The following is an 18,264-nucleotide window of genomic DNA, read 5'->3' on the forward strand; positions in this document are numbered from 1 at the left end:
ATTTCGTACAAAATAAATTCTATTACTGTGGCGTGTGTGCAAGAGAATGCGTGAGTGTGAGAAAGAGTGGTAAAGACTCAGAGAAGAAGGTAAAACATCTGCCTACTGGTTTAAAGCTACCAAAACATATTGTATTTAATGGCACAACATTGCACCTTTAAATATCGTAAAGGTTACCTTCTTTTCCTTGATTCTTGCCTTGATGTCCAGCCTAAATACAGGTGCAAGATGTGCACACACTCTCCTCCGTGAAAGACTGAGAGAGCGACATACAGTAGAACAGAGCCAGAGAAGAAAAGAAGCTCACCTGTGCCCTTTTAAATGTGAGCACAAGTGGATGTTATAATAATTATAATAATAAGTGTCTTTTCTAAGTACTCCTCAAAGACGTTTTACGTGTGTTGGGGCCAGGGGAGAGGAGAGGAAAAAAGAGAACAACTTTATTAGGAAAGAAACTCAGTTGGGTCAGGGGTCAGAGTTTAACAGCAGGATTTTAATGGAGGTGTCCTAATCTACTGGTTGTCTACATTGTGTTACTTCAGCAACCCGTTAAAACAACAGATAAATAAATAGATACTCTCCCATCCTTCCAATCTTGTAAACCTCTCCATTTATTACAGTTTGGTGTCATATGGATGTGGTTACAGAATGTGCTACTGTGGTCTGCTCTAGAGCTGTGGTTCTCAAAGCAAAGTGGATTCCAGGGACTCTTTAGGGGTGTCTAAATTGACCCATACAAGTCTGTAACTCTGACAGTGTATAAAGGATCCATTTGGTTCCATTTGTACACTGTCAGAGTTATGGGGAGACCTTCAAAATTGAAAGTTTGAGAAACACTGCACTAGAGGGCATCATTCATCAATTCATGTCTTGAGGAGCCAGTAGCAAAATAGGAATTTTCCATCCTCTCTTCTCTTATTCTTCTCATTATTTATTAATAACACACGTGCATTTACACACACGCACACGCACGTCACACGTATACACTCACACAGCCAGCCAAACATATGTGATGAGTTAATATACTGGTTCCTATCCACACCAAACATAATGTTATAAATAATATTAGTAATAACTCAGAAAACCTCTCTTCTTCTGCTTCTCTTCAAATAGTCCCGTCCGACAGATGAAAGACTTCAGTCAGACATATGGAATAGAATCAAAGATCGTATCAACATTGTTGAAATACGTTTTTGATGCTTCTATAACATCATGAATCAAATTGACGTACACAAGAATAATAGACGATAATAACGCTATAATATCTATTTTAATAACATTTTTAAAAGAATTCCGGACCGAAATAAAAATAACAATCAGAACGATGAATGAAAATCATAGAAAAACTGTGAATATATTGTTGGCAACTTGTAAAAAGCCTGTTTATAAGAAGCAGGAAAAAGTTACAAATTAATACTTGATTTTACATTTAATTTATTGTATGAATGTATGTAGTTTGAATGTATTTGTTATATTATGTTCATTGTGTGTGTTCGATCTATCTGGCCATAGAACGTGACCCAATGCTTATTGTAAATAACTATAAATGAATATGTCTTCACTTGACCATGTCACAGTTTATCCAGTGTCACTACTGGATATAGCCCAGCTGTCTCAGAATAAATTGACTTCCTGTTTGGTCGTCTACAACATTCAATAAAACTAAATTTAGTCTGCTAGTGAATATTAGTGAGTGGTTTATATGAGATCAGAGCTGTTAAACTCATGTCTGCTCTTACTGATTTCAAACCACAGACAAACTGTCTGTCAAACAGCTCTCCTCCTCTCCTCCCAAACAACAAGCTGCCATCCAGTTTATTCTTCACAGGATATTGATGGGGTGTTTGTGTGCATGCATGTGTGGCCGTGCATGCGTCCATGTATGTATACTGTAGGTGTGTGTATATATGTGTGTGTGTGTGTGGGGGGGGGGGGGGGGCTCCACATCTGTTGTGGATTTCCCTGTCAGACTGCCTTGTGATGTCACGGAAAGTGGTGAATACCCTGCGAGTTGACCAATCACAACGAAGCAGCAGTGACATTAAAGGTGGTCCTCATCTCACACACATACACACACGCACACACATACACACACGCACGCACGCACACACGCACGCACGCACGCACACACACACACACACACACACACACACACACACACACACACACACACACACACACACACACACACACGCGCGCACACACACACACACACCAGGTCCTGTTCAGAGAGACTCATTAAAGACTATATACGACCTTCATCTGGTCGCAACTGACTGGGCTGGCTTTAAAAAGTTTGCGTGCGTGTGTGTGTGTGTGTGTGCGCGCGTGTGTGTGTGTGTGTGTGAGTTTCTGTCTCCTCCCTCTCTCCCCTCTCTCTCCTCATGTCCAACACAAGCTGAGGAGAGCTCTCAGGCAACACTTGCAGGGCTTACAGAGGAGAACTGCCCACTGACAGACACACAGGGAAGCAGACATACAGATGGATTATTACTCCCACATTCTACTACTGTGGACCTGGGGTTTATTACCAGGTAAGAGAGAGAGCGAGAATGAAAGAGTGTGTTAAGTGAGTGGCTGTGACAGGTGGAGGGAGTGAATCAGTGAGTTCTTGCAGTGGGTGACAGAGTTCACAGTAGGGCATTCACCAAATATTCGACTATTGGAATATTCGAATATCAAAGTCACTATTCGACTTTGTTCACCGAAGTCGAATATTCGCTTATTTAATTTTTTTTATTGTTTTGTCTTTAAAAATATATATATTTCTTCATGGTTTATAAAGCTTGGCTTGATAGGAAGTCATAAGAACCCTGACAAGCACTTGGAATTGTAGGTATTACATTTAATGTGACTCTGTTCCTCAGATAAATATTGTGAAAATAGCAGATCTACATGCTCACAACGCCTCGCGCTGCGAGGCGTTGTGAGCATGTAGATCGGCTATTTTCACAATGTTCGCCTCTTGCTTACTTAATACTGTTTTCTACAGTTTGGCCAGTCCTGTAGAATATTCGACTATTCGAATACTTTGAGGTCGAATAATTCGAATACTAAAAATCACTATTCGTGAATGCCCTAGTTCACAGTGTGTCTATCTATGGAGGACACTTAGGATGTGTTGTTTGTCATAATAGGTGTATGGGATGAGAGATCTACAGCAGGGGTCTTCAACAGGGGGTCCTCAGAGTTACTACAGGGGGGCCACCAAATCTTTGTGTGATAGGATCATGTTTTATACATTAATCACTGGAGCCCTAGCATCCCTATTATAGTGGAACATTAGCCATAAAATAGCAGATCTACAAGCTCACAACGCCTCGTGCTGCGAGGGGTTGTGAGCTTGTAGATGGACCCCCTGATCTCAGCTAAGGGGTCCTTGGCCTGACCCTTGATCTACAGCTTGAATGAACAAGTCATTATAGAAGAGTGGCTGGATGGATGATGTTGATGATTATCAGAGGGGAGGTTGTTTTCATTTTGTATTGATGAGCACACACACACACACACACACACACACACACACACACACACACATCAGGGCAACGCTGTGCTTCACATTCATACAGTTACGCACACTTACACCCAGGAAGCTGTCCAGGGCAACCGCACTCTAATACTGTTAGCCACTGGAAGCTGCCCAGTACAACCACAGCCTTCCACTCATGGCCACTGAGCAGCGGAACATTAACCACTTTCAACCTGGTGTATTTTGGGTATATCGTTATACAGTAGGTGACATTTTTCACACATTTACTTTCAAACATTTCCAGAAATCGAGTCACTACGCAACACGTGATGTAGATCTGCTATTGCTATTTTCATTAGGGAACGCCTGATCTACGTGAAAATAATGTCAACATATCATCTAATAGGCAAAACACAGGATGAACCCTACTGATTCTGATGACCCCATGACCCTAGAGCCACTCTTTGGCATACATTTTAGACTCTTGGTTTATTACAGTGCATTGTACTTTATAATATATTATGGCATATACCCGTATTATGGTTTTATGCCTCCCGCCAACTCCTGCCGTTTCCATCAATGTCTGTCCAGACTCTTAGTATTATGTAGTGAATGAAGACTTTAGAAGGAATTTAATGAATGCAATATTTTTAGGTCATAGTGGCCTTGACCTTTGACCACCTAATTAGTCCATGAGTCCTTGAGTCCAGGTGGACTTTTGTACTAGCCTAGTTCCAGACCCTGAATCGCTAGCCACACCCCTTTAATTTTTTTGTTTGGCGATGAAGTGAAACGAAATGTTAATTCAGGCTGAGTGTCAGGCTACTTTTGTACCACATTTCATGAAATTCCCTCAAGGTGTTCCCGAGATAGTGTGTTAAGAAGGTCAGTGCTGAGGAGACTCTAAACCAGTGTTTCTCAAACTTTCAAATTTCACGGTCTCCCCTTAACTCTGACTGTGTACAAATTTAGGGGGTCAATTTAGACCCCTGGAAAGGAACCCACAGAGTCCCTGGAATCCACTTTGAGAACCACTGCTCTAAACAGACACAATTGCCTGTGTTCAGGGAGGGAAGCCGGGGAGGGGAGGGTGATATTTGTCACTGCTCATACTCCTATGGGCTGGGGGTGCACCTGTCAGCTACAGTAGGCCCTCCCAGTGGGGGCTCCTCAGAGGCTGGTGAGCCAGTAGGATGCAACAGCATTGGCAAGCAGTGGGAGGAATTAGGGATGGAAATCGGAATCGGCCAATATAAAAAATCGGCAGGTATGATATCAAACCGGCCGAATCGGTGACCGGCAGGTCACTGACATAAATACCGGTTTTATGCCAATTGTGTCTATGGCACTGCACAGCATGATGCTCCGGTCCTGTGACTAAAGTAAACATTAGCAAGTAGCAGCCAGTCTTGAACCCAGTTCAAATATTATTACTTTGCAAGGTCACAGCCTGAAAAGGTTGACAACCACTGCCCTAACCTAAGAGATAAGATCTCACCTCCTCCTGGTGTACTCTTGACCCATGGAGACTCACAGTGCCTTCTTCAGACTAGCATACCTCTGGTCTGCTGGACAGACAGGAAACACTGGTGTTCTGTGTGTGTTTGTCTTCAACTCTTCATGCATGGTTTTAAGCACATGGCTGTGTGTGTGTTTGTCCAACTGCATCTCCTCTCGTGCCAGAGAGCCCTGTGTGTGTGTGTGTGTGTGTGTGTGTGTGTGTGTGTGTGTGTGTGTGTGTGTGTGTGTGTGTGTGTGTGTGTGTGTGTGTGTGTGTGCATCCATATTCTGAGAACTGTGGCCAAAAATAGCAGATCTACAAGCTCACAACGCCACGCGCTTTCGGCAAAAAGCTTTGTAGTGAAAGGTCAAGTTTATTAACTGTTGTCGGTTCAAGTGGTTAAAATTCTGAAAATTGATGCTCATGAATTTCATTGGGTTAGTCTAGAGTAAAGTAACTATGTACATTTACTAAAGTTTGATCATTTCCTTTCATTCAGTCACAGAAACATTAGGAATTCCAGCATTTGTGTGTTCCACTCTCAACAAGAATGCAGTCTAAACAAGCTAAACAATAAGCTATAATCATCCATGTTCATAGATGAAAATGTCACTCCTCCAGATGGAGGTTCAAAGGCATTTCGGCTCCACACAGCTTGGCCAGGCTTTCAGTAAAGAGGAAACATTTCCCCATGATCGCAGTGTAGGTTTGTTTAAATCATTTTAAATCTGTTTAAAATCACTTTAAATTGGGTTTGATGCAAAGGCCAGTGATGGTAGGAGATTTCCGATTCGTCCCTGGGGAACTAGGGAGAGGTTAGCTCAAAGAATGGAACAGAATGAGGGGGTGAGAGAAAGAGAGAAAGGGGGGGGGGGGTGAGAGAGAGAGAGAGAAAATGAGGCTGAGGGAAAGAGAGAGAGAAGAGAGGGAATTGAACAGAGTCATAGACTGGAGTATTATTTCCAATTTTCAGTACTACAAGCTCAAATAGCTCACACATTGTGAGCTATTTCCATTTTAAAAAAGTACATCTATTAAAAGATTTTTATACATTTAAAAACGTCTGTATAATGAGTACTTTCTACATTTCTTACTTTGTTACAAGTAGGCCTACCGTATTCAAAATGTACTTGAGTAAAAGTACAAAAGTATTGATATCAAAGATTTCTATACTGCGGTATTGATACTTTTGCTAAAACCTCTTCCACCACTGAGGAACATAGAGAGAGAGAGAGAGGGGGGGGGGGGGGGGTCGAACAGAGAGGCAGAAAGGGAAGTGTGTGCGCTGTGTACAATGCTGTCAGGACAGGAGAATAGGATTACAGTACGAGGATGATAGGATGTGTTTGTTGGAACCAGCATGTGTAATGTAATGTGTTTGATGTGTGTGTAATTGTGTTCAGGCCCTCGCCTGGCTTTTAGCCTGATAGTTTACACACTGCAACACACATGTCATGAGTTGACTGCTGTTGTTTGATAGATGCAGTACACACTTAACAGATTAACCACATTAACCATTTTCAAGCTTTCCTTTTTTTTAACTGTTTACAGACTTTCTTTCTTTTCAAATCTTTTTTATTGAAACAGTGTTGCATATAAGGCAGGTATGCATAGTGATGATACCCCAAATCCCATTCCCATCACAGTAATTGTTGCACAACATAGCATGTGATCTGAGGCTATCAAATAGAACAAAGTCTAGTACAGAAAAGAAAATACCCTGCCCATAAAAGGTAATAAAAGAAAAACATTTTCTCCCCTCCGTATACCCAATTTAGTATCAAGCCAATTCCCCAAACCCTAGTGCTCTATGCTAGTTCCGTCTCTGCTAATCCCCATAGTAGTCTTTGGGAGGGTAAAGACAACAACAGGTCTCCTCCGGTACCCGAGCCGTCATGCCAACTGTTTACAGACTTTCAACGTTCAACCGGTTGTGATAATAGCCAATCGGCGTATTGTACACTTTCAATCAACCAGTCGTAAGAATCACAAGGATCTCTCTTGATAAAAGACAAGCTTAATCTCAGTGGAACCACCTGCTTTAAATAAACCCCTTTAAAAGACATCCCTCTGCCACCTCTTCCAGTGACTCAGTAAAGTAACCAATAAACAAAACCAAAGCAGCCTACATAACCTCTGCCCCACCAAAAGTATTGTTGCTAAAGAGGTGGATTCACTGGACTGTACTGAGTAGCGCCAAATCGTCTCTACCCAGGACACAGATAACAGAAAATGAATGTCCACTCCAGTGCTGCTGTCAAATTAAAAAAAAGAATGAAACCCTCTTTTCCAGAGGGTTTGTCTTTGTGTCTCTACAGGGTACAGGTGAACCCTTTGCTGCAGGGGTCTTCAACATTTTCAGGCCAAGGACCCCTTAACAGAGAGGGAGATACAGCAGGGACCCCCATTGTATAACATTGAGTTGCAGATTTTCACGCACATTTAACCACTTAAATCATCGATACTTCGTAAACTTGACCTTTCAGGCTTTCACTCTCTACTTGGTCTGCTCTTTTTTACCTCTACACCAAACATTTGCTGGAAATAGCTGATCTACAAGCGAGGTGTTGAGAGCTTGTAGATCTGCTATTTGTGGCTAAAGTTCTCCTCAGAATAGGGATGCTAGGGTTCAAGTTGTTAATTTTAAAGAATTGTCCTACTGTATCACTCAAAGATTTGATGGCCCCCCTGTAGTAACTCTGAGGACCCCCTAGGGGTCCCGGACCCCCTGTTGAAGACCCCTCCTTTACTGATTGGCTGCCCTCCCACATCTCTCTTGACTGAGTCTCTCTCTCTCTCTCTCTCTCTCTCTCTCTCTCTCTCTCTCTCTCTCTCTCTTTTCCATCCATCCATCCGTCTCTCTCTGTGTGTGTGTGTGTGTGTGTGTGTGTGCATGTCTGTCTGTCCGTTAACCACTTAAACCAAATGTCTTCATTGCAACGCATTGCGAGATTGTAGATCTGCCATTTTCGCTGAATGTACGCCTATTTTTCTCCGTTTGAACAGAACAGGCATGCAGGGTTGGGGTTCATGCAGCTAAGAGACACATGAACTTTGGGGACTTCTATTTTTCCGGGGCAGTCACAAACAGAATTATGACCAGAATCCTTTTCTTGTGCTGTCTCATTATCTTTATAGCCTGTGTTATCTCTAATACTATCCTTCTATCCATTTGTCTCTCTGTCTAACAGTCTATCCATGTATCTCTATCTGTCTCTCTGCTGGGAAACCATAGCTGTCTGTCTGGCAGAACGCCTCTGGGAGTCAAGTCAACCTGTCTCTCTGTCGACTGCAGGAATCAGCATCTGGAAAATCAGTTAATTATCCAAACAGAAGGTTAGAGGAAGGAGACAGAGTGAGAGAGAGAGAGAGAGAGAGAGCATACTGTGTCAGAAACTGGTAAACTTACCTCTCCTCTCCTCTCCTCTCCTCCTCTCTTCTCTCCTCTGCTCTGCTCAGACAGAAACAAATTCCTGCAGTCTTTCAGTAAACAAACAGACTCCCGGACCTCCAACAGAAAAGAACCTCTGACTCTGTCTCTGGTGTCTTGACAGTTTGATGGATGTTTTTTTCCTTTGTGGACACACAGTCCGACAGGTTGTTGGTTTTTCTGATGTACCGTTAGAATCTAACAGTGGGAAACAGTGCTCTAAACGAGAGACACTGTGTCTGTCTGTCTATCCATCCATTAATCTCACAGTCAGATGAATGGATGGATAGATAGACACAGTGTCTCTCGTTTAGAGCACTGTTTCCCAGACACTGGGTCGGGACCCACTTGTGGGTCGCGGACCAATTTGTATGGGTCACAAGTAAATATCTGTTAATTTTCTGCTTCAGATGATCTCTCATTTTGTTTTGTTTTTAATTAATATTATTTCAAAATGTAACGTGCACATTTAAAGACTTTTCCAAAGAATGTCATAAATACCGGTAAATACAAAAAACAATCAAAGAAATTCCATAAATTAGAAAACAAATGTTTATGCTATTTTCACTAGCTTGGGTCCTGAGGAGACATCAAATTTCTCTTTTGGGTCTCGAGCTAAAGATTTTGGGAAACAGTGGTTTAGATTCCTGAGGACACATCACACATGCATGTTTTTGAGCAGTGGTCACACCGTCTCCACATCCACCGCTCACTTCAATTTGATTGTTTTTTATTGTTTTTATGCGGTTCAAAACTGTGTGCTTTAGTTACACGTCTGCATGTCATCCCCTCTGAACCACGCAGAAGGCCTTAGCCAAGTCCTGTGGGGTAAAGCTGTTGGACTAAGCCTTGAGCCTCAGAAGAAGATCTGAGGTCTACCAGGGTCTATAAGCCAGGGGCCTCAGTATTAGTCCTATGGTGTGCCAGGGTCTACAAGCTTGGGGCATCAGTAGGGCTAAATCTCGATATTCCGACGGCCTGAAAATCCGACGGCACGGAGATCCGAGAGAGAGAGAGAGGTCCGGTCCATTTGAAGAATTATATAATCCAGCATTTTGAGGTGGAAACATGGAGAATGCACAGGCTTAATCATAAGTTATGGTTTAATGTAACTTGGAGTTGGAGGAGAGCAGAGCTGGTCAGTTAGTAGGCTAACTAGTGAGTCCAGAGGCAGACCAGCTGTGGCTGTTGCACTTATTGGTTTGACCTAGATTTGCGTCTTTTTGTTTTCATGTGTGTGTGTGTGTGTGGGTGTGTCCACTCTCATACTCGGACACTTGGGACATCGAATCTCTGTGCCGTCGGATTTTCCGGCCATCGGAATAGCACTACGTGTCCCCTCAGTAGGAGACCTGTGGTGTGCCAGGGTATATTCACCTGGGGCCTCAGTTGGAGCCCTGTGGTGTGCCAGGGTCTATAAGCCAGGGGCCTCAGTTGGAGCCCTAGCTGTGATGTGCCAGGGTCTACTCTATAAGCTAGGGGTGTCAGTAGGAGCTCTGTGGTGTTCCAGCGTTCATAAGCCTGCTGAATTTATGGAGCTCACTTCTGGATAGCGTTTTGATCTGGATCCCTGATAGACTCTCTGCAATGTGATTAAATATGATTACTTTAAAAGAAGATTTTTCTCTCTCTCTCACTCTCTCTTTCTTTCCCTCCCTGACTCTTCCGGGCCTCTTGCTCTTTTCCTTTCATTCTGTCTTCTACCACTTTCTTTCTGTTGCTCTGCCCCTTCCTTGGCTTTCAATTCTGTTCAATTTAATTGATTTGCTGCTTCTTCTTTGTCTCTCTGACTATCTGTACAATGATAAAGAAAACAATAAGAATTCATCAAGAAAAGATATAAGAGGAGTAGACTGCCCACAAAACCGATTGTCTGGAGACATGAGGAGGATCTAGTGAGGACGCAGGACACAGGGAGGGACATGCAAAACCTGATCTGTACTGTTTTGTCCTGTGTTCCATTCTGTCCTGTCCTATCCTGTTGCGTTCTATTCCGTTTCATCATCCTGTCCTGATCTGCTCTGTTCTGTTTTGCGTGTTAAAAAAGAATTGTGAATATTTTGTGTGAATAATTATTTCCCATAGATCACTGCTTCCTGTTTCCTGTAAGGGAAAATGAAACAGGAAAAGAGACGTGATGTCATCATCTTGATATTCTGATGGTTTCCATTTCTTTCAGACTTGGCGCCAGTAGAAAGTCTCCCAGTCAGCCATCAACGTTCTATCTGATAATAATTATAAAAGTTTAAACTGGACCCAGATGACAGACAACACTTAAAAATGGCCTACTATCACCGGTTTAATTATGTTTGTTAACGTGGAGAAAACAACACAATAATGCATAGTGCATATATAAAGCTATTTAGATTAAGCTTGTTATATTATTCAGGTGTATGTCTTTTACTTTTTACAGATGCCATGCATGTTACTTACAATATATGTTATTTAGATAGATACTAGGTTTGCTTTATACTACTATATTGAACTATACTGCTTGTTTTCATTTCACTGTATTGTTTAATTCAACTGCTTACACTGTTTGTTGAATAGAGCTAATTCCACTTACTCTAATCTTGCACTTTTTAGGTTTGTACCCTTGTCTGTATCATGGTGTTTCTAATATGCCTTTATAAGATGATATTGCACTTAGACTGTTTAATTCATGAGAATAGCAATGGTTGGAGACTACTGTTGATGCCAATACTGTTGATGCCAATGAGCGAGCCATTTTAGTTTCAACCGGGCATCCCAATGTGCACAATAGTGAATATAGCAGATCTACTAGGAACCATTTCAGCTGGTGCAATCCTTAAACTGTTAGTAGTGCTAACAGTTTAAGGATATTGTTTAAGGATATTGGTTGTCTTTAAATGTCTTGAATACACAGGACCACAATGAAAACAAGCCCTTTGTTATCCTTTTAGCAACCATTGTAATATTGTACCACTGTACTATTTGCAAACTGTTAATTAAGTATTCAATCAATCAATCAGTCAAGCACAGCTGGTGTAACCTACTAGTGCTGAGATGGGCCAGGGTTTATAAGCCTTACAGAGAAATTCCTACACACTTTATTTGTCTCAATCACAATGGCCAAAGATCTATCACTTCACCACTTTCTGTAGCATGTGAGAGGATTGTATGTTTCAAAGAGTTGTCCCTGTCATGTTGATCTCTGTGTGTTGTCTGTGTGTGTCACAGGTCTTCATCTGTGTTTCAACTTTGACACCAAGAACCCCAAGGTAATTCTGGGCTCCAAAGATGCCCAGTTTGGTTACACAATCCAACAGCACCAAGTGGGAGGACGGCAATGGTAACACTCTCTCTCTTCACACGCACGCACGCACACACACACACACACACACACACACACACACACACACACACACACACACACACACACACACACACACATACACGCACGCACGCACACACACACACACACACGCGCGCGCGCACGCACACAACGCGTGTGCGCGCGCGCACACACACACACACACACACACACACACACACACACACACACACACTGCATATATCTACTGCATAGTACTGTGTTCTATTTGTCTGTCATTCAATGTTATATAAGATACTTAAATGGTCTCCTGTTGAAATAAGCTTAGTCTTTTCATGGATCTCCTTTTAGTAGACCTTGTACCAGTGAACTGTACCGTCATGAATCTGTACATTTTCCTATGCAAACTTCTAATAAAGCCTTCAATCAATCAATCAAACACACACACACACAAACAAACACACATATAAGCACACATGTGCGCACACTCGTGCAACACGTGTATACACACACAAGTGTTTGATATACACGTGTTGCGCACATACACACATACACACACACACACACACACACACACACACACACACACACACACACACAGATTGCCTGCATGTGCACTGCGCAGAGAAAGATTAGCTGAGAATTCAGTCTCAAGGCAAAAGTTAAGCGCACGTTCTAAATCCTCTGGTTGGAGTAAATGATTCCTTACAGACAGACAAGGACACATTATGTTTTGTCCACTTTGTTGTTGTTGTACAAGTTCTCCCTTCCTGTCCCATTCCGTCCTGCTCTCCCTCCTCTCTTGTGTGTGTGGGAGAGGAGACTGTGTAGCCATTCAGAAGGACACGACGCGTACAGACTTGATGGACGGTGTTGTCATGATGGTATCAGCTTGAAGCAGGTGATGGCTGTAACAGCAACTTCACCCACTAGCAAGGTGTATGAAAAAGGTCAGGAAAGAAAGACATTTCAGCAACACTTGCGATACTATAGCCTTGTTTTGACCAGTGGCCTTTAATCAGGGTAATCAAGAAAACACAAATTGTAATCAGAATTGCAATATGATTAAAGGCAACAGCCGGTCAGACATCTACACATGGAAACATATCCGTTGGCAAGATGAAAATCTGTTTTTCCACAGCAACAGTGAAAGACTTCTCTCTTTGATCTGGAGAAAAATACGTGTTGGTAACCGTTCCATTGATCAAATGTCGCAGCTGCTTGATTCTGTAACCTTTAGTTTCCAAAACACACTCATGAGCAGGGGCGTCACAAGGGGGGGGAAAGTGGGACTAGGGCCCAAGGTGGAGGGGCCTTAATTATTGTATACTTTAGCTATTGAAAAATAGCAGAAATACAAGCTCACAGTGCGGCACCGAGTGCCGCGCTGCGAGCTTGTAGATTTGCTATTTTTGAAAAGTCGTGAAAATGTGTGCAAATCTTTGAATATATGTATTTTTTAAGCGAACATTTGTAACTCAAATTTTGCTTCTGGGGGTCCCTGGAACTAAATGTTTTGAAATGGGGGTCTGTGGCCAAATACATCATTTTGCAGGTCCTTCACAAGAAAGATTTGAGCACCACTGACATGAAACATAGGTTTTTTCAAAACACCTTAGAAGGATTTGAAATATTCAAAGACTTGCACAAATGTTCATGATTTTTCAAAAATATCAGATCTACAAGCCCCCTGTGAGCTTGTATATCTGCTATTTTTCAATAGCTAAAGCACAAAATGTGAGTAGATCCTTGTACCCCCAGGGCCCAGAATTTGGTGCGACACCCCTACTCATGAGTGCATGGATCAGTGTTGCTCTTGAAGAGAAACAGTGATACGGGAAGAAAGGATGAATGGAGTTGAACTGGGAATTGAACGAGCGGCTGTGCGTTGAGCGTTTCCTTCTGCATGAGCGTTGAGCACACATGCGGCTAGAACACAGCACTCCAAGCTGCTTCTGATTGGTCAAACTGTGCCGTAGAGACGTCCCCTCTGTACTGTACACATGTCTGCTGCCTGTATCAACTGTACATAAACACTCCAACCCACCTCTTAATCTCCCCATTCAAACAACACATCACGTCTGCTAGGTGTAAGGATTTCTTTACCAGACGAGCCCTGGTTCTCAGTGTCGAATATGAGGACCATTAAGGGGCTTCCAGGGGTCCCATGCAGGTACATGATTGATAGTTGGGAACCAAATGAACCCTACATGTGTGTATACACACATGTATAAAATGATGGGTCCGTGGCCTAATGTATATCAAACTGTGCCTCCTTCAAATGAAAAAGGTTGAGTGGCACTGCTGTAGGGAGAGGGTGGCTGATGCACAGCACAATCTAGGAGTCCCATTCAAATCCACAGTATCATGACTAGCTCTGTGTCTTGTCTGAAACAGTAGGGTGTCTGTCTCTCAGACGTGAGGCCCCCAGTCATGCCAATTAATTCCTCCACACACACACACACACACATGTTTGTGAAGTCACTGCTGTTATATCTTACTGACTCACCTGCCAGTGAGGAGCCCCCACCGGGAGGACACAGAGTCTCCGTCCTATACTCCTCCCGCCCAACACTCCCCGCTGACAGGTGCCGCCCCCAGCCCATAGGAGTACGTGCAGTGACAAATATCACCCTGCCACTCTCTCCACCCGGCTTCCCTCTCCTGAGCAGGTGGGAGATGCACTGCGGTGGATTTTATACCTTCAGCCTCCGCGGTGGTCGGCCGGTACTTTTACCACTGCGCCACCAGAGTGCCTTCACAGATGTGAGTCTTGACTAGCGGTTTAGCTGCTGTCGAATAATAAAGACTTTAAATAAACACCAACCCCTGCGAGTGGCTACTGGAACATTTGGGTTACGGTTGATACTGTAAGTTAGTTTGTCCTACCACTTTGACTGGTAGCCAAACATCATTTATGGGGTCCTTGTCCAAGTCCACCAGTCTCATGGACTATTAATTACACGTAATTTTCTGTTCTCAAATTCTAGTTTAGCTGATTGTTAAATATTCTGGTGACGTTTGCTACTGGTTATAGATGCCAGCAGACAACAACACATCCTTGTCTCCTGCCCTGGGAAAGAGAGAGTGAAAGAACTGGAGGAGACTTTATAGCTGTTGTCTTCTCGAAGGTCTTCCAGTGAGATGATGGAAGACCTGCAGGACAGCTGTCCTCTGGTGACCTGGCACTTGGCAGGGTTGACAAGAGGTTCCATTACCATGCGTCCGTGGGATGTGGAGCATTAACACAGCTTGACTGTATTAATCTCCTCTGTCCACTAAATTACAGTTTGATAATCTGTGTCTGATGTATATCTGATGCTCCTCGGGGTTTGTGAGGGACTCCCTGTCAGCTCTGTACGGCTACGCCAGTAATGGAATCTACGGTTCTATAAACTGTACGGCGCACACACACACACACACACACACACACACACACACACACACGTTATGTATTATGTACATACAGTACACATTGTTATGATACCATACATTTTACGCTTGCTTCTTGGCTCCAGTGGGTCTCTGGTGGAACATCATCGCTCAACTTCATGTCTGTGTGGCTGGTTTCCATGGAGAGAAGACTGCGATCATTTGATAATAAATAGAGAGCACGGTAATGCCAGGGTTGAGGGTTTCATTCCCTGTAAATATAGGCATTAAACACGGCCAGGGCTATGATCTCATGTTGTGTGATTCCCCCTTCACCTGGTTGCTCCCATGGGACTTTAAAGACAGATAAATGATAGCAGATATACGGCCGGTCGGCCCACAACTCATATGTGGTAAATATATGAGCGCTCTGTCATTGTCTCTCCTCTGTAAAAACTCTGTGGTTGTGGACGCCAGGTGAGATTTCCCAACATTCCTTTCCCCCCCTTTTTCCCTCTCTCTCTCTTTCTCTTTGACCTGGAAGTCTCTCAGCCGTGATGGGGTGTTGGGGCTCTTCCAGGATTGCCTAATCTATTGGCCTTTGAAGTAGCAGGTAAATAAGTGGAAAATATGTCGTTTCGTCTGGCGACCTGTTCTGCTGCATCCTCAGGCTCACTGATGACTCTGGAAACTATGTGATGTGGTCTGTCATGCTGCTGCCTCCCTCTGAGAGGAGGCGGGGAAGCGGAGCAAACAAAGCGTGCGGCGCTCCAGGTTCGAAGCGTGTTTTTCCCCGTTGTTGTTGTCGTCTGGCGGGGGTTGATCATTCCAGGGATGCAGGAACATTCGTTGCATGTGTGACCAGTATTTGCCGAAATCATTCCCATGCTGCAGAAACTCCTGCGGAGAAAAAGTTAATTTGATGTGTTTTTTGTTGTTGCTGTCGGCAGATGTTGGAAGATTCTGTCAGATAGCAGGAAAAACTATTCCTGGCTGTTGTAATAGGTAGAATATCATTACATTTGGGGATTAGAAATCTATTTTTAGGATTTTGCCATCATGGCCCACCTCCTTGACCATGGTGGTCAAGGAGGTGGGCCATGATGGCAAAATTCTAAAAATAGATGGTCTCTGTGAGGGGGCGGCCGTTTGCAAGCCAGAAGGTTCCCAGTTTGATCCCGGGCTCCCCCAGAGTCCGTGTCGAGGTGTCCTTGAGCAAGACACTGAACCCCTACTTTCTCCCAATGAGAAGGTTGGTGCCTTGCATGGTTTCCTCCGCCATCGGTGTATGAATGTGGGTGAATGTAAAGTGCCTTTTAAAGCGACTTGGATAAAGGCACTATATAAATGCAGGCGTTGACCTTTAAACTCCTACTGTTGGCTGCTTGTCTGGGTCAGAGCCTCTGCTCGCTGAGCAGACAATGTACGATTACGTGCCAAAGCCACTGAATGTTGTTATGTGGTGTGTGATGTGGCTAGGGGTCAAAGTAATTGACCTGTGTTGATCCCAGTCAAAGACAAGGTCAGACTGTAAGCGGTAGGTTCCCCGCAGCTCTGTGGAAGCTTGTTTATTTGAGCTGGGGTGTGTGTGTGTGCGTACAGTATGTGTGTGTTGGGATGTTGTGGTCGTGTTTTAGTCTGCTCATGCCTTTGACTTGTGTCTGTGTAAACTGCTACTGTATATGTCTGCGCTACAAAGTCTTTACATTCCACTGTACATACCCAGCATGCCTTGTGGTTAGAGGGCTCTTGTCATCTGGGACACGTTAACACATTAGCGCCATCCACCAAACCTCCAAACCTCACATTCCATCAGTGTCACACAACCAAACATCAGCTCCCCTAAATCCTCTAAAAACCCAGAGTCTCCCACAGACAGGCGCTGCTACTGACTGGACCGGGTCCAAACACAATCTGTCCTACAGAGACACAACACTGTCTGTACTATAGAGATATGTCTGTCCTACAGAAACAAAAACAACAGAACTGTCTGTCCTACAGACAGCACAGAGACAAGCGTCACTCATTTTAGAAAGACAGACAGACAGGCAGAGACAGATAGACAAGACAGGATGACCGAACGACCAACCAATTGATTGTACCATCGATAAGAGTTAACCAATTCAAACCGGGAAAGCGCCATCTTTTGAGATTTCAGCTATAGATAATACTGTAGCAACATACGTTTTTCAGAAAACTCAGGATTAGGATTTAGAACAGTGGTTCTCAAAATTTGCAGATGTACAGTCAAGCTCATAGTGTGGGTTCATTAGTCCGAAGGTTCATTAGTCCGAATCTGTTAAGAATACTATGCCTAACCCTAACCCTTAGTCAGTAACCCTAACTAAATTCGGACTAATGAGCCTTCGGACTAATGAACCTTCGGACTTATGGGCAGTCCCCACAGTGTGTCACTTCGGACCTCGCTGCACACTTATACATCTTTTTGAAAAGAATTGTAAAGTGTTTGAAAGATTTCTCTTCTGGGTCCGCGGCCAAATACATATCATTTTGGAGATCCTTGGCACGAAAAGGTTTGAGAACTACTACTGATTTGGAAGGCATTTTGTAGAAGAGTCTCCGGTCTTCAGTTGTCAGTCTCGTCCAGAGAGAATTCTAAAACAAAAGCCTTCCGCACAGCCAGTCGTGGTGTCAGAGTGGGGAAGTGGATCACCGGAGGACAGGGGTCAGTCAGACACCCAGAATGTGTTCTGTGGACCTGTGGTTTGTCTGCTTGTTTGATGTGGCTGTGAAAAGCATCAGTTGATGAAGGGGTTTTGTCTGCCCTCTGTGACTCAGCTGAGTTCCCAAAACAGCAGAACGGCTCTCCAGACCACATAACCTGCTGTTTACTCTGCTCTACACTAATACTCTGGACAGGAGACGTCCCGGGTCTGCTGATCGCTTCAGCAGCTAGGACGTTAAATGGGCCACGACAACAGCATCATCACTCTGTCAGGATTGATGGATGGATAGATACATCGACCCTTTATGGCTCGACATATATCTCACAGTAAAATCCTCTGTGCAATTTTCACTCTGAGAATGTACAAAAATAACCAAATGGGCCATCTGGTTATTTGTGTACATTCTAGAAGGGTCAATTTGGTTTGTTTGTACACCCTCAGACTTACAAATGGATAAAATAACACAGGATTGTACTGTACTCTCCTTGCCTTGTCTGTTTTTTTTTGTTT

The 18,264-nt window shown here is 43.5% G+C and overlaps 1 protein-coding gene across 1 annotated transcript in view; it reads left to right on the forward strand.

Annotated features, from left to right (window-relative positions):
* Window positions 1–9,179: 9,179 nt before the first annotated feature.
* LOC308294384 (integrin alpha-11-like) overlaps window positions 9,180–18,264 on the forward strand; it is a gene marked incomplete at both ends in the record, with an annotated part of 45,200 nt that continues 36,115 nt past the window's right edge. Inside the window, 3 exons of the mRNA XM_080737116.1 lie at window positions 9,180–9,228; window positions 11,602–11,713; window positions 15,738–15,841. Of these exons, the coding sequence (XP_080593242.1) occupies window positions 9,180–9,228; window positions 11,602–11,713; window positions 15,738–15,841 (265 nt within the window). The remainder of the gene's footprint in view (window positions 9,229–11,601; window positions 11,714–15,737; window positions 15,842–18,264) is intronic.

This window comes from Nannobrachium achirus (genome assembly GCF_963921795.1).
Source record: "Nannobrachium achirus genome assembly, chromosome: 11".
Classification (NCBI taxonomy): domain Eukaryota; kingdom Metazoa; phylum Chordata; class Actinopteri; order Myctophiformes; family Myctophidae; genus Nannobrachium; species Nannobrachium achirus.